This window comes from Mustela putorius, unplaced genomic scaffold (assembly GCF_011764305.1).
Source record: "Mustela putorius furo isolate JIRA1106 unplaced genomic scaffold, ASM1176430v1.1 tig00000992_pilon_pilon_pilon, whole genome shotgun sequence".
Taxonomy (NCBI): domain Eukaryota; kingdom Metazoa; phylum Chordata; class Mammalia; order Carnivora; family Mustelidae; genus Mustela; species Mustela putorius.
Window position 1 is genome coordinate 275,079 of NW_025421526.1, and position 21,621 is coordinate 296,699.

General features: G+C 43.6%; 1 protein-coding gene across 1 annotated transcript in view; it reads right to left on the reverse strand.

Moving 5' to 3' along the window:
• The window catches only part of ZSWIM2 (zinc finger SWIM-type containing 2), a 33,177-nt gene extending 23,471 nt beyond the window's left edge, over nt 1–9,706 (reverse strand). The window contains exons 1-4 of the mRNA XM_045086440.1: nt 9,658–9,706; nt 8,835–9,112; nt 6,827–6,903; nt 4,874–4,914 (exon numbers count right to left, since the gene is read on the reverse strand). Of these exons, the coding sequence (XP_044942375.1) occupies nt 4,874–4,914; nt 6,827–6,903; nt 8,835–9,112; nt 9,658–9,706 (445 nt within the window). The remainder of the gene's footprint in view (nt 1–4,873; nt 4,915–6,826; nt 6,904–8,834; nt 9,113–9,657) is intronic.
• Nucleotides 9,707–21,621: the final 11,915 nt, after the last annotated feature.

Below are 21,621 nucleotides of genomic sequence, written 5' to 3' on the forward strand. Positions count from 1 at the left end.
TGATCCCAGATTCTTTATTCTCTGGCCGATCTCAGGCGCTCTTCCGTTTCTCATTCCTTAACATGTCATAATTCAAATGACATCTGTTATCCGTGCCCCTGAATTCTATTCATTTTATACATCTATTCATTTTACAAAAATACATTTTAAAAATATTTACAAGATAATGAAAAGATTAATTTCTCTGGGAAGTCTCCCAATTAAACACTAAAAATACTGAAAACATCACAGGCACATTTCAATACGGAAATCTCTGCTCCATGTATGAGGTGGGGTGGAGGTGGAATTAACAGGGTAATGTACTCTAATTTCCCATTACTTTGGAGGATGAAGGCTATTTGTCACAGAGACAGAGTGACATCTGCACTCTAAAAAAATGGGGAGGAAAACAAAGACCAAAAATTGTGCTTTTGGGAATAAATATTTTCTAAAGCAGCAGAATTACTGAAACATAAAAGCTCGTAAGAGGAGCTGGTCATAAACTGTCCTATGCGGTATAATATGACTGGAAAGTGCAAGGGAGAAAGAAGCTCGAGATGATTTGGAAAAATTAACGTATGAGACCATCAAAGAGTACTCTTTTACAAAGAGCGAGAAAGCGAACCTTATCAGAAGGCAATGGGAGATGTTTAAAGAAAAGTGAAGTGAAATACAAAGGAGGCACAGACAGAATAAACATTGTTACTGAACAGGCAGTGACAGATACATGAAATGGTGTTTCCCTTCTGTTATTTCTTTGTGTATTTACAAAAGTTATATGAAGGCATTTTAGATCTTCTAAGGATACGTTAGATGTATGGGAGAATGAAACTGTTCTTATTTAAGTTTAGTAGGAATAAATAGATTATAATGAACCTTGTATCTGGCACTGTTCCATGTTTTGTATGATAGCCTTTTTTTATAAAACTATAGAAATATTATTAACATTACAAAGTATATCTTCATATTTTTAAATTATTTTCTTTGGGGACTTAAGTATTTTGTTCATGTCTTTCATTATATGGTTAAGTAATAATATGACCTAAACATGAATCCCAAAGCAAAACTAGCAGAAAATTGATAAATTGTGGAAATTACAATCAACAAAAGTATTTTATTTATTTTTTAAAGATTTACTTCTTTATTTGTCAAAGAGAGAGAGATAGCAAAAGCCGTGGGAAAGGCAGACAGAGGGAGAAGCGGGAGGGTGATATAGGGCTTCGCCCCGGGACCCTGGGATCATGACCTGAGCTGAGGGCAGACGCTTAAATGACTGAGCCCCCCAGGAGTCCCAGCAAAGGTATTTTCAAGACCAATCTTGTAATACATGTGGGTGGCAGACATAAAAATATTAATACTTTTAATCTAAAATCCAATTACTGAGACTTTAGGCCAAAGATCCAATTGGAAGAAGAGAAAACATCATGTACAAAGAATATAACAAGTAGTTAGAAATAAATTTAATGACTAACAATAGAAGAATGTTAACTAAATTCTGATACACCATATTCAGTGAAATAATGTTAGCCATCGATGACTTTAATTACAGAGATTACATAGCACTGAAAATGTTTATAAAGTAACAGTGTGTGATGAAGGCAGAAGACAGAATCCCCATGGAGTATTAGGCAGACATAAATACAAACTCAAAAAGGAAGTAAGAAAGTATAAAAGGGTTTTATCTTTGTAATGCGAATTACAAAAAAAATTCCTTAAATGTGGTTCTTATTTTTTTTGTACGTATTTAATTAAAAAAGGAACAGATGGCATCTCTAGACAAAAATAAGAAGAGAAAGGGAGAAGGGAAGAGCTCAGGAAGTCGGTTTACACGTTGCGTCTGTCTGCTGTCAGCCGTGGAACCTTCAGAATCTCCTTTATAAAAGAAGAGGGGAGTTGAATAAACTCAGTTTCTCTAATGCCAACATTTACAAAATGAAGAGAAGGATAAATTTTGACTCTTAGTTATTTGTCCCTCAGCTCCCTATAAAAAAACAAACTATCAAAGGAAAGAATAGAACTATTGGGTGATAAATGAAGGTTTGGCCTGATATAAAAAACTGGTATCTTTATTATAAAATTCCTGGGTAATCATCTTTGTAAGTCTTCAAAAAAAAAGTCTCATGTTTTTGATATGCAGGATGAGTGTACAAATAATAGTTTCCTGATATGTTTTAGGAGAATCTAGGAATGATATTCAAAACACTCTTGCCCCATTACTCCTAACCATCTCCTCCATTATGTACATATTTTACATAATAAATATTTATAGCCTCCTTTAAGTTACTTTAATTTTTATGTATGTTTGCTCTAGCTTTCATTTACATTATAAATTTTATTGATGTGCAAATAGGATTTTCTCAATGTTGATTAAAACTCCTTTTATAAAGATTTTTTTTAATTTTTTTAAAGATTTTGTTTATTTATTTGACAGAGAGAGAGATAACAAGTAGGCAGAGAGGCAGGCAGAGAGAGAAAGAGGGAAGCAGACTCCCCGCTGAGCAGAGAACCCGATGTGGGGCTCGATCCCAGGACCCTGAGATCATGACCTGAGCCGAAGGCAGCGGCTTAACCCACTGAGCCACCCAGGTGCCCAAAACTCCTTTTAAATATAAAAGATATACAAGATCTTTTAGTAGGAAGCATTCATTTTTCAAAATTAATGTATAGGGTTAAACATTTAAAGAATTCCCTATTGTAGACCAATATTTATAAAAGGAACAAAACATGGTTTCTGTCTTCAAGACATACAAAGGATAACACAATATAAGTATTACGCTGGTCCATATGAAATCACTATTTTTGTAAATGAAAAAATCCATAAATATTGGTATTCATATGTTTTGATTTATAAAAAGTACCTAGCAGGGGCTCCTGGCTAATACACAGTATGGTAACTACTTGCCAAGTTCAGTGCTGTAGAGCCGCACTAATAGAGTAGCTGGCTATTAGCCACATGTGGCCACTGAGCACTTGAAATGTGGCTCATGTGACTGAAAAACTAAATTTTTAATTTTGTTTCATTTAAATTTAAGTTGAAAACTGATTATTGATAGTTACTAAAAAATTTGTAAGTATGTTTGTAACAATTCAGGTATCACATGAATCTTTTTTCCAACTGACTACTTTTTGAAATCTAAATGCGGATAAGTTTTTTCGGTTGAAAACAGTATCTGAGATGAGATGCTCTGTATGGATAACATACACACTAGACTTGAGGACAGTATAAAAAATTGCATAATTCTTACACTGATAACATGTTGATATGACAATATTTTGATGCATTGGATTAAATTAACATATTAAAATTAATTTTCCCTATTTCTTCTTATTTTTTGTAGTGCAGCTACTAGAAAATTACACATGTGGTTTACATCCCAATTCTGTTGGACAGCACTGGCACAGAAGCTCATGAAAATGATCTCAAACTGGGGAGATGAAATGGGAGAGGATGTGACCATCTGACGTCAGGTGGATACAGAGCGAAGAAATACTAAAGAAAACGATATGTATGGTTTCACAGAAACTAATCATCGTGCATGAAGGGATTGGAGAGAACACAATGTAGAGAATTAAGTCTCCAGTGTGAAGGAGGCAGCAGCAAAGTGCGGGCAAGGAAAGGGGCTCCGAGGAATGCGACGCAGGGCTTGTGAAGACGGACAAACGTGCGGACGGACAGACGAGAACTCCGCTGAGACGAAGGGAGGGTGTCACGGAAGCAGGATTTAAGAGTGATAGAGAGATGAGGGAAGAAATTAAGAGAGGAAATCAGGAGAACCCATGGTTTCTCGTTTTGGAGACTAAAGAAAGCTGACATATGAGGTAGGGCATAAAGACGGGGGCACAGATGGGGAGAAATTTAGTATTTAAAATGCCTGTGGGTCTTGCAAAACTGAGGTGCCCTGAAGTCAGGTGGAGATACTGTTCTGTTGAGAAGATGCTGACATCACTGCTAGAGAGGTAACAGCAGCCACAGAGAATGGGGACATTTCTGAAAGAACGTGTAAAGTGGGGGAAGAGTACAAAAGAAAAATGCATGTGAAACAGTAACATTAATTTATCTAGCACAACTGTTAAATGTTTATTATAATGTGCTTATATGACAGTTGGGAGGAATTAAACTTGGCTAGTAAAACCAGTACTCTTAGAACTAAAAAACTGAAAATTGATTATTACTTTCTTTATTATCATTATAAACATCCACTAATAAATTTTAAAATGTTATTGCAATTCTTAGGTGGGTCTATGATAGGCCAATTAACTACATGGCTACAGAAGCAAGTCCCTAACAACAATATCTTTTTTTATAAAATCTACAAATCCAAATGACCTGTAACAAAATTATTTTTCCTTCTCTTTTAGTTCTGAGGACTCCAGAACTTAAAGTTACACAACTATATGCTATACTCTAAGCTCAATTTCAGTGTTGACATAAAACTATTTTATTCTTAAAAATATATATTTATAGATTTTTAAATATATCTATATATATTTTTTTGCATACAAATTTCAGTCAGGAGACCTTTTTAATGAAATCATGTACCATGTTAATTGTCTATTGATGGGATCTAAAAATTACATTTCTTATTTTTCCTGTAATTATAATAATTTTATGTGAATCTTTACTTAGAACACAAAAGGGGAATATTGGCTTCAGAATAACTGGCCATTGTTTCACCCCTTTTTAAATAAAATGCCACTGAATTTGATATGACATATAAAGTTACATTTTTTAATTAAGGAAGAAAAATGTTCAACTGTCTTAAATGTAACAAATGGAGCTATAGCTAGTTGTTAGACTGTCTAGGAAAAGAATTCTTTAAATTTAGACTATGTCCAAATAAAAAATCACCAAAATTGTTAACTTCAAAAAATAAAAGAAAAAAACACAACTTACATTCATGAGTTCTTGGAAGTTTGAATTTTTTCAACAAGACCCTAATATTCACAGACAGAAAACCAAAATAAAACATTTATTTCTGATACAACTGAAAAATAAATATTTTGTTTTAATCTTAAGACAGGAATAGCATTATAAAATTTATAAATAAACTTAATACTCATCAGTTTTCTGTTATAATAGTAGTTAAATATGTTAACTATACTGAGATAAAAAAAAACTCGTGCAAAAGATAGTAAATACATGTTTTACAGTCAGCATATGTGAAAGAAGTATGATAAATGAAAATAAACGACATTTATAAAAGAGATCTGTCAGAGGGAGTTCATGCATTTCTTCAGGACGTATGGCTGCTCACAGAGACAGTCAGTGAGGGAACGGAGGTATTCATAGTACTTCCTTTAAGCTGCTCTACAGGTTGCTTACTCCTGAAAATGGAATAATTTTCTGAAGCATACCAAATGACTGTTTTCCTCCATATATAACTTTAATGTACGATAATAAAAACACTTCAAATATCACCAATTAAAATGGAATATGGCTTTTTTAAAAAGTGAGAAAAACAAAGGAAATTCTTACATAAATATATTAAATACACTGTATATTAAATACTTGAATCATACTTCCATTTAGTTTGGTAAATTTTTATTTTATATATATATATTTTTTTATTTAATTTATTTTTTAAAATTTTATTTATTTATTTGACAGAGATCACAAGCAGGCAGAAAGGCAAGGAGAGAGAGGGGGGAGCAGGCTCCTCACCGAGCAGAGAGTCCGTTGTGGGGCTTGATCCCAGGACACTGAGATCATGACCTGAGCCAAAGGCAGAGGCTTCAACCCACTGAGCCACCCAGGTGGCCCTGGTATATATATTTTTAAAAATGAGTTACATTACATAAAAATGAGAACAGAAAGCCCTTGCCCTGAGGAAGCTAGCACTAAATAAAAAATGAAAAAAACCTATTTTAATAAATGTAATTTATTATTTTTAATAATAAAACCAAACTACAAGTTTTGAAAGGACCATATTTTATATCTTCCATGCTAACTACAGCAAATTGTGTTAGCAATGCTGAATAAAAACTGATAAAAGGAAACAACAAAAACTTGGTAACTAAAAGCATTGGAAATGACAGATACGCAAGATATAAACTCTTTGCTTAATTTTTTATTTTACTCTCAAATTTTTTTTACTCTCAAATATCAAACTTTCTATAATAATATAATTTATGATTTGTTTGTATATAGATGAGTAAAACAAAATAAGTTGAAAGAATGAAAAAAAATGGAAGGAATGGAAAGAATTGCAAACTCTTTCTAACCACTAAATGGAAAGAGCTTTTTTAAATTTCCATTTCTGGGACTCCCCTACAAACAGATTCTGACATTAGAGGAAAAATTTCAGATTTGTTGGAAGCAATCCTCAGTGGAGTCCTACTATCTTCAAAGATTCATAGTAACATGCATATTGAAAACAAAAATAACAGATTAAAAGTATATCATAATGAAGAAAATTATAATGAATTTGTTATTAAATAATTTGTACTGCATTTAAAAAGAAAACAATGCATCATTAGAAAGAATAAAAATAAAATGTATTTGGAGGTTTAGTTTTAACTGACAGCAAATAGGAATTCTGTGAGAACATGATCACCGTCAGTGATGGGAATCACGGAGGTTTTTCTTTTTCTTCATAGTTAGATTCCACATCTGTACACAAGGAGACCCTAGGAAGTGACTTTTTTCTTACCAGAAACATTTAACATTTAAACCTTGCGGCGGTGGTAGGGTGTTTCTCAAGTTAAACCTCACTTCATTTTCAGAATGAAATAAAATACCGCCCAGCACACTGCAACACTGTAGCCATGTTACGGTCACACCCTCCCAGGACCGACCCCCCGTCCTGGGCACCCGCGGGGAGAACAGGTGCACCTCGCAGTCACTCACCAGCAGATGTGCTTGCAGAGCTCCCCGCCCTCCAGAAACGTGGCGCAGTTGCAGACGTGAGGATTCCCTAAAAACACCTTTAAAGGAAAATGCATCTTTAGGAGAAACCCTCGGTTAATTTTTGGAACCAGAATAAAATTAATCTAACGGGTCACAGGCGCGAGTGGGATTTCGGGAGCCGCTCAAGCCCAGGCCTCCGCGCGCTCTTGGTCTCGACGGACTGTGTTGCCGGTCGTGACTCGGGGACCCACACCCCGTCCGCCGATGGGAAATTTCTCCCGGAAAAGGCCTCCGTGTCCTGCCGAGGACCAGCCCACGCTGGGTTTCTGCTGTTTGGTGCGTCTACACCCGCATCACATCTTATGGAGAAGACGCGTTCACCGAGTCTGCCCCGGACGGACACGGATGCATGACAGCGTTCTTAGAGACGAAGTGACGGAAGGGACAGGAGGAACAGGAGGGACAGAGGGGACAGATGGTGTCTGAAAGGGGCCGGTGACTCGCACTCGGTCCGGAAAGCGCAGGACACAGAATGTGCGTTTCCTGACTCGGCCCTGGGGGGGGGCCACGGCGCTGAGAGCGGCCCGAGTGGAGGACGCGGACATGGACAGGGACACGGTCACTGTCGCGGACACGACACGGACACGGACGGGGACAAAGATGGGGACACGGACAAGGACGGGGACACTGTCACAGACACGGTCGCGGAAGCAGACAGGGACATGGTCACGGTGACTGTCGTGGACACGACACGGACACGGACGAGGACACAGACGGGACATGGTCACAGACACGGACGTGGACAGGGACATGGTCACGGACACGGTTGCAGACACGACACGGACACGGACGGGGACCTGGACAATGACGGGGACACGGACAAGGGCAGGGAAACCGTCACAGACACCGTCGCAGATGGTGACACAGTCATGGACACGGTCACGGACACGACACGGGCACAGACGGGGACAAGAATGGGGACACGGTCATGGACACGGACATAGTTGCAGACACGACGCGGACACAGATAGGGACACGATTGTGGACACGGACGCGGATACAATACAGATGAGGGCACGGACAAGGACGGGGACAGGGACATGACACGGACAGGGTCACGGACACGAGGCGGATACAGACACGGTCGCGGACATAACGCCGACGCAGGCACGGACGGGGTCGTGGACGGGGACACGATCAGGACACGGACATAACACGAGCACAGTCACGGACACGGTCGCGGACACAGACGGGGACGCGGACACGACGCGGAAACGGTCACGGACTCGGTCGCGGACACACGGACACGGACACGCTGTCTCCACCGCAAACCGAGCGTTCTGGGCGCGGCCCTGCGAGCGCGCACGAGCGGGTCTTCCTAAGCCCAGCGGCCGCCAAGTGCGCAGCGCCCGGGTCATTCCGGTCCGCGTCAGGGGTGCGGGCAGGTCGTGGGTCTCCGAGTCACGGCGCCAGGACCCCCGGGACCGTCGCCTGCCGGCGGACCCCGCGTCTCAGCCCCTTATCTGGAGCTGGAGACCGGCCCGGCCGAGGTCCCGACGCGCAGGACAGAGCTTCACCTGCGGGCGCCGCGTCCGGGCCGGAGCTAATGCGGGGCGTGCGGGGGCGTGCGGGCGGCCCGGGGACTGCAGGGGTGGCCAGGGGGGAGCAGGCGGGGCGGGAGCGGGACGCGGAGCGGGAGCAGGACGGGGGGCGCAGGCGGGGCGCGGGGCGGGAGCAGGACGCGGGGCGGGAGCAGGACGGGGGGCGCAGGCGGGGCGCGGGGCGGGAGCAGGACGCGGGGCGGGAGCAGGACGGGGGGCGCAGGCGGGGCGCGGGGCGGGAGCGGGACGCGGGGCGGGAGCAGGACGGGGGGCGCAGGCGGGGCGCGGGGCGGGAGCGGGACGCGGGGCGGGAGCAGGACGGGGGGTGCAGGCGGGGCGCGGGGCGGGAGCAGGACGCGGGACGCAGGCGGGACGCGGGGCGGGAGCGGGACGCGGGGCGCACTCACTCGGAAGTCGCCGCCGTCCGGCGCGTCCTCCCGCAGCAGGAAGCCGGTGGGGCCGGTCTCCCGCAGCAGGTACATGCGGCTGCTCAGCGCCTGCTCCTGCCGCCCGCGCAACCGCTCACTCACGTGTCTCCGCCTTCCGGGGGCTCCGGGGCCCCGCCCCGGCCGACCCGCTCCCCGCCCCCCCGCCGCGGCGCACGGGCCCCTCCCGCCAGACGGGCTGGACGAGGGCCCCGAAGCCACCGCCGTGTCCCTGCCTCGCGGCCCTTCCGCGGTCCGCCCTTAGGCCGTTTCAGGACCACGTTCCAGGCCCTGACGGCTGCGGACTCGGAGCCGAAGTGGAAGGCGCTGCGCCGGGGAAGTCCGTGAAGCCGCAGGACCGCGTAGACGGACGGCTGAGTCCCGGCGCTCCCGCACCCGCAGCATCTGCCCGCGCGCGGCTCGACGGGACGCGCCGGCTGCGGACGGGCGGTTGGTCCCGCGCACCGTCCCTGCCGTCGTGTCGCGCGCGCACAATGCGCGTCTCGCGGAATCCCCGTGACGTGGCGGTGACGTGTGACGACGTGACGCGGGGCGTTAAGGGTCACCCGCTCGTGCACAGCAGCGCATTCTCTTGAAAACGTCGCGTTTTGGGGCGCCTGGGGGCTCAGTGGGTTGAGCCGCTGCCTTCGGCTCAGGTCATGATCTCAGGGTCCTGGGATCGAGTCCCGCATCGGGCTCTCTGCTCAGCGGGGAGCCTGCTTCCTCCTCTCTCTCTGCTTGTGATCTGTCTGTCGGATAAATAAATAAAATCTTAAATAAAAAACAAAAAATCGTCGCGTTTTGCCCAATGTCATGCGGTGACGCCGGCTCCGGGTGCGGGCAGGAAACGTCATTTCCGGAGGCCCCACGCTGGGGACGCGGGAGGCTCCGCGGGACGAAGTGCGGGTTCGCGAGCTGCACTGCGGGCGGCGACGGAAGCGGGAATATTCGCACTTCCGGCACGTTGGGGCGCGCGGGGGCGGGGCGGCGGCCGGGGGTGGGGCTGCGGCCGGGGGCGGGGCGGCGGCCGGGGGCGGGGCCTCGAGGCTTGAAACGCGGGCCCTGCAGGTGACCCCGCGGGTGACCCCGGCGCCTGCCGCTCTCCGCAGCCGAGGGACGTAGTTCGGTCCCGATCGCGGCCGGAAGCGCCTCCGTCGAGGCTCGGGTGGCAGCGCGCGGTCCCGCAGGGGACGGAAGGGCCGGGCGGCCGCGGCCGGTCCCCGACGCGCTGGGTGCGGGAGTCGAGCTTCCGACCTTGCGCGCTGTGAGGGGCTTGCGGGACGCGGGGACGCGCGGGCGTCGCCTCCGCTGCTGTGCGGTCACCCGGGGCCTCACCGCGGTGGTTGCGGGCCCCACGCCGGCCTCTCCGGGCCGGGCCGAGGCCAGCGCGGGGCGACGACCGCGAGGCCGGAAGGAAACGCGCCGGGGCGATGCGGGGGGCGATGCGGGGGGCGATGCGGGGGGCGATGCGGGGAGCGATGCGGGGAGCGGCCTGGAGTAGCGGGACGGGGCGGGACGGCCGGGGGAGGACTCGGGGACTCGGGGAGGTCGGGTTGGAAACGGCTGTCACGTCAACACTTGCCCCGACGGAGCGACCTTCACGAGGAGACTTAAGTGATGGGCGGGGACGATCGCCCGCGTAGACCCGTGCCTAATAAAGCTCCGACGTGAAGGAGGAGGAGGCTCATTTACGGAGTAAAATAGCGACGGGCGGACGGAATCGGAGAAGCCCCGACTCCTTCATTCGCGTGGACATTTCACCCAGTGGGACTCGGCGCGCTTCGCCCCGGACCCGACTGCCCGTCTCGGGCCCGAGCATCTGCACCACATCACTATCCTGTTCACTGTTCTTGCTTGTTGGGTTTATGTTCGGGTTATTCCCGTGGGTCGACAGCTCTCCTCTTACGGCAGAACTTCTCTGTTTTCTCTGTTCCGTGGAGTCCCTCCTCACTTGGTGTGAATGATTTCGCAGGACGAGGACGTGAGTTATCTACCTTCTGTCATCTTGAACGACCTGAATTGTCCTAAAACAGCTTTCACAGGTACACCACAGTTTGGCTCACTATAAACTGCTGGGATGAAAATCTTTCTCACCCTAAAATATTGCTATACATCTCACAGTGATCCGTGATATAGAACACGTAACGCTGAGGCCAGTCCAATTTTTAATTCTTTATATATTAGTAACATTGAAAGCAAATCTTTGTAATAAACACTTCCACCAGGAGCATTTCATGAGTTTTCCATTTCTATGTGCTCATGACTTTTCCAGTTACCGTCTTCTCACTGATTTTTAGTTTCATGCTTTTGTGTTCAGAGAAGATACTCCGTATGATTTCAGTCTTCTTGAATTTTCTGAGACTTGCTTTGTGCCCTAACATATTCTAGAAACATCGCTTCATATCCGAGCAAACAGGCCTGACATCCCAGGAATGTGAGCTTGAGAAGAGTACGTGTTACGCTGTTGTTGATGGTATGTTCTGTATATATCAGATCCATTTGGTCTACGGTGTTGTTCAAATCTGCTGTTTCCTAATTGATTCTCTGGATTAGCTGTCCATTGTTGAGACTGGGTTATTAAAGTCCCCAACTATTATTGTATTATTGTTATTTCTCCTTTTAGCTCTGTTAGTTTTGGCTGATTATTCATTTAGGTGTTCTGATATTGGGGACATAAATATTTACAGTTGTTACACCTCTTTGATGTATTCACCCACTTATTATTATATAAAGACTTTTCTGTAATTGACTGAAGTCCATTTTATCTGATATAAACATAGTGACCCCTGACCTTTTTTTAAATTACTATTTGCCTGAAGTGCGTTTTTCCATCTTTCACTCAGTTCATACATCTTTAAGGCTAATGTGAGTTTCTCTTTCATTTTTATTTTTATTATTTTTTTTGTTTTTTAGTAAACACAGAGCTTGAGCTCATGACCCTGACATCAAGACCTGAGCTGAGATCAAGAGTCAGATGCTAAACTGAATGAGCCATCCACCCCTAAAATGAGTTTCATAAAGACAGCATATTGTTGGATTTTCTTTTTATCCATCCAGCAATTCTGTATCTTTTATTTGGAGAATCTGATTTGTCTTTAATCATTGATAAGTAAGAACTTACTATTGCCATTTTGTTAATTGTTTTTGGTTTTTTTTTTTTTTTTTGAAGATTTTATTTATTTATTTGACAGACAGAGATCACAGGTAGACAGAGAGGCAGGCAGAGAGAGAGGAGGAAGCAGGCTCCCTGCTGAGCAGAGAGCCCGATGTGGGGCTCGATCCCAGGACCCTGAGATCATAACCCGAGCGGAAGGCAGTGGCCCAACCCACTGAGCCACCCAGGCGCCCATTTCTGGTTTTTTGTAGATCTGTTTTTCTCTGTTTCTTATCCTCCTGTCTTTTTGTGTGTGTTTTGGTTTCTTTTGTTATTAGTATACTTTGATTTCCTTATGGTGTTCTTTTGTGTAATAACTACAGGATTTTTTTCTTGAAGTTAATAAGGCCTATGGAGCATATATTAACATTGGAACATTGGACAATTCCAACTGTCCAAAAATAAAGTTGGGCTTTTATCATGTTTGAAGATTCCCATCACAGAAAACAATTAAAGGCATACTGAATTGGCATATTCTGGGAATACTGCAGAAGGTTTTCTTGCAAAAGTGAAAGATTATCCTAAAGATCCTCTAAGGGACATTTTTGCTTTCTTAGAGTCTATAATTATCAGATGAATGTTGTCTTAAAGCTTATTTGAACTAGTTTCCTCTCACTGTTTACTTGCTTGTAGAAACCATGTCAAACTTAAGATTTATTATATAATTTTCAGTGGAATAATCTTTCCTATAAAAATGAGAATGGAAATATTACCTTAGTTGTCATACTAAAAAAAAAAAAAACATACTATTTTTGGGAACCTCATGGGCTGTAATATTAACAGGTTAAATATTTGACATTACGGTCTATGTAAAAAAGAAAATTAATATTTTAAGAGTGTCCTTTTTGTCTTGTTTCATTCTTGACTTGGAAAATACATTCAGTCTGTATCTTTACCCTCCAGATGGTTCTTTTTGTGATGTCATTTTGACACTATTCTTAACTGTATAACAGGAAGTGAATTCAACTGATCTATAATTTGATTATTGGAAATTGCCTTTGTAACAAATGAAAATACCTAACATTCTTAAAGTAAAGCTATAAGAATATTATACATAGAAAAATATTACATTTCTAAGCAGAATGAATGAAAATGTGGTATGTGTGTGTGTGTTTTCATAGTCAGAAAAAAAAAAAAGGTACTTTGACCTAACCCATGTGGAAAATCTCCTGGGTTTTTGGTGGTGCCCTGCAGCAAAGAGTCACGTGAATACTGTCCCCTCTTTTGATGCCCAAAAGTAGTTTCCTGAACTTCACTGTATAGTTTTAGATATCTTTAGTCAATATTGGCAAAGGTAAGTAAGGCAAAAAAAAGGGAAGGGTTTAGTGTGCCTCCATGTCTGGGCCCTAGTGATTCTCCTGTTTGGAGTATCCAGTGAATGGAGGGCAGCATGCCTCACTGTACCCCTGTTTGGAGCTATCTGGACAGAAGTAGACAGTGCATTCAACAAGGGTGCATAGACAAGTCTGACTTAGTGGCCTGGCTCATGAAGACGACCTAGGCTTTCCTCTTTTGAAACTGAGCTAATACTCAGGGGGAAGATTCTGGAGATGATTGTGATAAGCAGATCTGTAATATGCTTCATAGGCACACTAATAGCAGAATGCTAGAGTAGAGCTCTGTGGACTCCTGATGCCACAGTCTTGGGAGCTACTATGAATCTAAACTACTTTACAGCCCTAACCTCACAGAAGACCATCCCTATTATGGTCCCTCCTTCCAAATTATTGTCATTTCCCACTCACTCATGTCAAAGTAGTTCAACAAGGAGGCCATTAGCCAAATCAAAACCTAAGGCGGAGTCAATGCACTCAAATCTGAGAAAAACAAACAAACAAACAAACTCTAGAACAACCAACCACTGCTAACAAAGCTTTTACAAATAAGGTAATTACTTAAGCTATAGCCAATCATATAATTTCCTTGCTTTGCTGTATCTTCTCTGTAAAATCTTTTCTCCTCGCTCCCATAGGCAGAGCACTCCTAAACACCTCTGGTTTGGTGCTGCCTGATTCAAATCAATGTATGCTCGAATAAACTCTTGAAAATTTTGATGTGCCTCACTTTATAAAGCTTACTACAATAAATCCTCTTGCTTGAATTAGCCTCAGTGAGTCTCTGCCTTTTTTTTTTTTTTTTTTTTTTTTTGGTGACCAGATGAGTAACTAAAAGGAGGTTCTGGATTGACTTTCTTTGAAGAGATAATTAAAAAAAAAAAACGAGGGGTCTCACTTATGGACTCAAAATGTCTTAGAAATCAGTGGGATTTGGATGATAATGGGAAGACCCCAAAACAAATGTCAACTTGCTGGGATAGGTAACACAGAAGAAAGACTAGGTTGGGCAAGAATGTTTTGAGTCTAGGTTTAAGTGTGTTAAGACTGTGATGCCTGTTGGACTTTTAATAGAGATACATACTTAATAGCAGGATATATCAGTCTGGACTTGTCCTAATGCAATGTCCCCCCCCCTTTCATAGCCTTATTTGCTATGAAATTTCTTTTATATTGAATTATTTATAATTAAGAATTTTGATAATGGTTTAACTGGCAAATTGACATACTAAGAAACATCAAACTAATATAGCATCATACTATTAATAATTAATGTTTAAGTCTTTTAAAATAACTTCATTATTGTTATTTTTGCCTTCTGCACTTTGATCATAGAATTGAAATTCATACAATTTGAATATTTCTTTCAATTGGTAGTATGTTTACTTTAAGTTAATAAAGTATGGTGCTGGGGCGCCTGGGTGGCTCAGTGGGTTAAGCCGCTGCCTTCGGCTCAGGTCATGATCTCGGGGTCCTGCGATCAAGTTCCACATCGGGCTCTCTGCTCAGCAGGGAGCCTGCTTCCTCCTCTCTCTCTGCCTGCCTCTCTGCCTACCTGTGATCTCTGTCTGTCAAATAAATACATAAAATCTAAAAAAAAAAAATGTATGATGCTTTTTTTACGCAGCAGTCTTTTGTGTATTTTTAAATTTAGTATGAGCTAGTTGTTAAAAGGCTGAGAAATTATGAGCTAGCAATAAAATTGTGTTTCTGGAGGCACAAACTTGAGGAATCAAATATAAACTTATAACATCTCCATGATAATTTGGTGATGGAGGTGGACAGTTGGACTCTAGATATCATTTTTCGTTCTGTTGCATTAGAACACTTATAAACCCATATCTGTATTATATTTGGGCTTTTCTTCTTAGTGACCTAAGTGGTAAAGAAAAGCTCTTAACTGTACAGAGATACAAGTTTGCTGCTTGGTGAATTAAAGATACAAATAGAATTACCTTCCCAAACTCCACTGGGCTGTATAGTAAGGGAACATTTTAAAAGACATGAATTCACAAATACAAAAGATGAAAGTGGAGACAACATAATTTTGAAAATGAAATGACCAATGAGTGGCAGACATGGTAGCACACTGGTAAAAGCTGTATACTGAGCTTGGGTTTTAAAAGGTGAGAATTAGTCCAGTTTACCTCGAAGAATTGCAAAAGAGACTGAGGATTTATGGGCTCCGCAACTTCTGGAGTCGGAAGGGGCAATGCGATGATACTCTAAAAATTAAAAAAAAAAAAAAAAAAAAAAGATTGAACCTGCCAAGAAGGGGGTTACAGCCCCAGTTCCACTTCCTTTTCTTGAACATTCAGATAACCTCCATCCAGGTAAACCAGCAGAAATTTAGTCTCTGGAGGAGGTGACACAGAGGGCTCTACACTGGGGAACCTTGTGGATACTCAAGGATGTTTACATCATACTGAAAACAGGTATTAAGTGAACATATGCATATTAGAAAATGAGTCCCTGTGCTTTATCCACAACTAGATCACTGGTTGTCAAGCACTTACTTTTGAAGAAGGAAAAAAGAATGAATCTTCTCTAGGGAATCTGCTCAGCCTTAGATGAAAGATCTAAATACCATGCAATGCAATGCAATGCAATACAATACAATACAGATACAATACAATGCAATATAGATATAATACAATACAGATACAATACAATACAGTACAATACAGATACAATACAATACAGATATAGATATAGATACAGATACAGTACAATGCAATGCAATGCAATATGGCCTTCCCCATGACAATGACAAGACCTGGCAAGATCACTTATAGTGACAGAGTCAATGAACCCACCTGCATACTGAGAGTTTTGAACTAGGGTTTTCCATCACCCACTCTTAATGACCTGGTGAATATGAACACAAAATAGGGAACCTAAGGGAGGCCTTTTACATAAAAACAAATAGCCAAAAGCAAAAAAATTTGAGGTATAAACAGAGACTCTGCAGGGGGAAGAAAACATAAAACATTTTGCATAACCTTTTTAGAGCATTAAGGCTATCAAAATAATAAATAAAAGAAAAAACCTACAATAAAGAAATAGAGGGGAAAAAAGAGCTTTTAGTAATTTTAAATAAGACAGAAGAAAACTCGAGAGGATTGTAACAGCAGAAGAAATCTCTCCAAATGAAACAAACATGGTAAAAACAACAAGAACAAAAAGCAAAACCTGAGTCACCACCATCATCAAGAAACAAAGAGGTTGAGTTTAAGTGACATTGTAATACTTTATGACACAGTAGAAGAGGTCTAAATTCTAATTAATAGAAGTTCCAGAAATAGATCAAAGAAAGGAGAATTAAATATTAAAGAAATAATTCCAAAAGCATTTTCTGGAACTGAAACTGGAAGCGTAACCCATCTGCTGAGGTAGTTAGGGTTGGGCCTTGAGCCATTCCAAGGGGGCGCCCTGCATGCATAGGGGCAGATGTGCAAACCCCATGTGTGTGCTTTCCGTGGTGTTCCTGAGTGCCTCGCTCCGCGGCTCACAAATGTGGAATTCTATGATCACCGGGACAGAAGCTTCTCTATTGTGTGTTTGTATGGCGGGGAGAGACAGACCGAGACGGTAAAGGGTCTGGAATCAGACTCGCTTTTCATTTCTCATCCACACCGGAGCTCAGAGGCATGGCGCGGTGTGTTCAGGTTTCCCGGAGCCGCGACGTCCGAGCCGGCGACCTCCGAGCGGTCCGGCCCCGCCGCCGGTGGTGCCATGGGACAGAGCATCTCCAGGCACGCAAGGCTCGGAGTGTTTCCTCCCACCCGACCCGCCCGTCCTCGGGCCGCCGGCGTCCGGGCTCCACCGGAGCAGCAGACGGAGCGCCCCGGCCGACAGCAGGGAGGAGGCAGCGCCGCACCCCGAGGAGAGGAAACCCCGGGCGGACCCGAGCAGCTCCCGCCGCGCCGGCAGCTGCGCTTCTTCCGGAGCCTGAAATCCAGAGTGAGTATGTGACGTGCCTCGGACTTTTACGGGATTTTAGCGTGATTTGCTGATTCTCTCAGAAGTGAAGGGATCCCCAGGGACAGAAGGTTCAGCAATCGCCGCGACGGACCGTCCACCACCCCGTCTCAGGTCATCTGGGTCTCGGCCTTCGGTGGCCGCCGGGCACGGGGTTCCTCTTGCGGCTCCGACCCGCCGGCTCCGCCGCCGAAGCCGGTCCTGCTCAGGCTGGTCGCGTCCGCGGGCTGGTCGCGTCCGTCGGGTGCGGGTCCTCGCGGCCGAGCGTGCGGCCCCGCACCCCTGCGCCGGCTCCGGCAGGTGCCTTCTCAGGATCGGCCCCGGGGAGGCCACGGGCAGACCAAGACCAGCCGGGCTCCGAGATGCTGGACGCCGACGGCCCTGGGGAGACCGCGGGGGCCGGAGCCGCGTCGCCTGCGCCCCGTTCCGCGTCCCGAGACCTGACCTGCCGGGCCCCGCGGGAAGAGCGGCCGCTGCACCAACGCCGCCCGCACCGCCTCCCGCCTCCCCTCGTGGTGTCCCTAAGGGGTTCACCCCTGCAGAACGCGGGCTGTTTTCTGGGAACCAGGCTTAGGGGCCAGCAGGTGCCTCCTCAATAATGATCAGTTCTAGGAATAAAAGCATTAAACAGAAATTTGAAGTTGAATCATAGCTTTACTCTGACGGGTTTACCTGTGGATGACACGTTCACGCACAGCGACCTAACGAAAGCTCGACGGCACCGGTCGGGGAACTGAGGGGACGCGGGGCGAGCGCGAGCTGCTGCGGAGGCGAGAGAAAGACCTTACCTTCACGGCGGGAAGTAAATGAAAATTAAGAAGTTGCTGGAAAAAAATAGACACATAAAGTCAACCCAAATACTTTGAACTATTTGCTGTTGGGGCAGAAGAACAAGCGTAGAGGGTCCAGGACAAGCACTGATTCTTGGACTAAGCCCAGGTACAAGCCCGTGGACGACTGCGCAGCTGCCGCCGTGAACCAGACTTCGCGTCTGCTGCGACAAGTCTGATGGGCACCATGTGGCTGAGATGGAGAAATTCGGTAAATTGAAATTGAAGGCATTTCTGCCTTCAGAGGAGACGCCGGAACCCCAGCAGCAAGGACAGCAGGGCCACCAGGTGCTGCGCCTTCCACCTTCTCTCGCGCCTGTGGCTGTTGACCTCGCAGGGCGGGAAGAGCTTAGACCAGGCTTACAGGACTGCTGCCCCTTCCCCATCACAGAATCTGAACTGCTGACCACGAACACGGAGCCTCCTCTCCCGCCGGCCTGGCTGGCGGACAAGGAAAGAAACTTGTGGGTGTGGGGAGAAGCTGGTGGGGAAACTAACGGGTCCAAGGTGTCAGGCAGACTGTACAATGCAGGTCAATCCCAGAGCCATTTTTTTCTTCAAATGATTTTAATTATTGGAATGCACAAATTTTAAATATGCAAATAAAAGGTTTCAAATGTGGTTGGTATGTTAAAAACAACAACAACAACAACAACAACAACAACAAAAAACCTTGGATCAAAATAAAATGAACTCCCTGGCTACTTTTAAATAATCTAGTTTTCATCGATTTTGGTGAAGTTGTATTACTTGAGATCTAACAGCATCTAATTGCTTTCAAGTAACTTCTTAGCAAATTGGCCCCAAAGCTTTATCATCGTTTGTCACATATTTAGAATATGTGTATCATGCGATTTGTATTATTCATTCTATAGGTTAATTTAAGTGTAAAAACTAAAAATGAAGAGCTTGGATCGGGTTTTCCCTCCACTAGGTGTCAGCATAACACTGTGATTTTGAATGTTCTTGGGCAACAAGGGTTAAATCCTTGCTTGTTCAAACGTGTTTTTATTTCTCTTTCCAAGGATGACGATGTGACACTTAGATTTAATAATGTAATCTGTTTTGTATTATAAGAATTATTGTCTACCCAAATGTTCTTTTTTATTGTACCTACTCAAATGAATGTCAGCTGCTTAAATTAGTTAAGCTTTGGTGCTAATCAACATCAAGAGAATGGAAAACGAAAACAATCAATCGCACACAGGAATGACAGCAATGAGTATGCTTCCTGCATTGTGTTTTGGGTTTTCAGTCAGTGGCTTTTTTCTTCAATAAGTTATGAAAGACATTTGGCCGATACATCAAAAGTATAACATGTCCCTCTTGTGTTATCTAGTTCATAAATATACTTTAAAGGATATGAGCAATAATTGACTAGTTTAGTCCCATGTTGACTGATAAGCTTTTCCGTTAAGAGAACGTGTTGGGTGAATCGTAAGTTAGATACTATTAATGTATTTCTCCCTCTCTGACTACCCAGTATAGCATTAGAGGCTTTGGCTTTGTGTTAACCTTGATTCATTAGAACACAAGCTTCATCTTCTATTAAATAGGGAAAACATGAATATTCATGAAAATTATTTCATTTGAGTTCTATTTTCCTTAGTATGCAAAATTTTTTTTGCTTAATAAAACAACATTTTACTTTTTTTTTTTTTTTTAATATGCTCTATGCTGAGATCAAGAGTCTCATGCTCTAGTGACTAAGCCAGCAAGGTGTCCCACAACTGTTAACATTAAAAAAAAAAAAAGATTTATTTATTTTATAGAGAGTGAGAGTGAGCCCATAGAGCATGAGAGAGAGAGAGAGAGAACACGAGAGTTTGGGGGATGGGGCAGCAGGAGACCGAATCCGACAGATTCATCACTGAGTGCAGAGCCCAACCCAGTGGGGGGGGGGCTCCATTTCATGACCCTGAGCTGAAGCCAACAGTCCCACACTTAACTGACTGCACCATCCAGGCACCCCACAAACGTTAACATTTTAAAGGAAGAAGTGACATGTTGAAGTATTTTTCAAATAACAGTACATAAAAATGCATTAAAGTGTGCTATTTTGGGTATTTGTAATGTGGTCAATATTTTATTAAGTTTTTAGCCAAAGGCAATACGGAGATATTCATTGGCCATATATACTGACTTTAATGAAGTATTATAAGTCTTTCACTAATTAAGTAATTTTCAGTTATAATCTTGAAATTCTTCTTCAGAAGAATTTCCTCAGAAAATTTTCTTCAGAACTCAGGAAATTCCAGTCCTTCTTGCTATTTATTTAAATTTAAATGTATTTATTTAATCTAATCTAATTTAATTTAATTTATTAATAATAAATAATTAAATTACTTAAATTTATTTAAATTAAATTTATTTATTTATTTAAATTTCAGTTAGTTACCATATAAAGTAACATTGATTTTCAGGTATAGAATTTAGTGATGCATGACTTACATACAACACCCAGCGCTCATCACAAGTGCCATCTTAATACTATCGCCTATTTAACCCATCCCCTACCCTCCACCTCTCCAGCAACCTTCAGTTTGTTCTCTATACTTAAGAGTCCGTTTACTATGGACTCTGAAAAACAATCTGAGGGTTTTGAAGGGGTGGGGGTGGGAGGTTTGGGTACCAGGTGGTGGGTATTATAGAGGGCAGGGATTGCATGGAGCACTGGGTGTGGTGAAAAAATAATGATACTGTTTTTCTGAAAATAAATAAATTGAAAAAAATTTTAAAAAAGAAAGAAAGAAAATAAAATATATATACTTAAAAAAAAAGTCCATTTAATGGTTTACCTCTTTTTCCCCATGATGTTCACCCATTTCAGTTTTTAAGTTCCACTTACAAGTGAAATCATATGGTATTTGTCTTTCTCTGACTGACTTGTTTCACTCGACTTTATGTTCTCTGCCTCCATCCACATTGTTGCAAATGCAAGATTTCTTTCTTTTGATGGCCGAGTAATGTTTCATTGTATATATACACACACCCCACTTCTTTATCCATCCATTAGCTGATGGACATTTGGGCTCGTTCTATAATTTGGCTATTGTTGATAATGCTGCTATAAACTTTGGAGTGCCTGTATCCTTTCAAATACAATTGTACAATTGCTGGACTGCTGGGTAGCTCTATTTTTAACTTTTGGAGGAAACTCCACACTGGTTTCCAGAGTGGCTGCACCAGCTTGCCTTCTAAAAACAGAGTTAGACGTTCTCTTTTCTCTGCATCCTCGACAACAGCTGCTGTCTCCTGTGTTGTTAACTTTGCCATTCTGACAGGTGCGAGAGGACATCTCGTTGTAGTTTTGATTTGTGTCTCCCTGATGACGAGTGGTGTTGAGCACCTTTTTGTAGATTTGTTAGCTATTTGGATATCTTCTTTGGGAACATGTCAATTCACATCTGCCCATTTTTTGACTGGGTTGCTTTTGGGGTGTTGAGTTGAACAAGTTCTTTTTTGGTTTT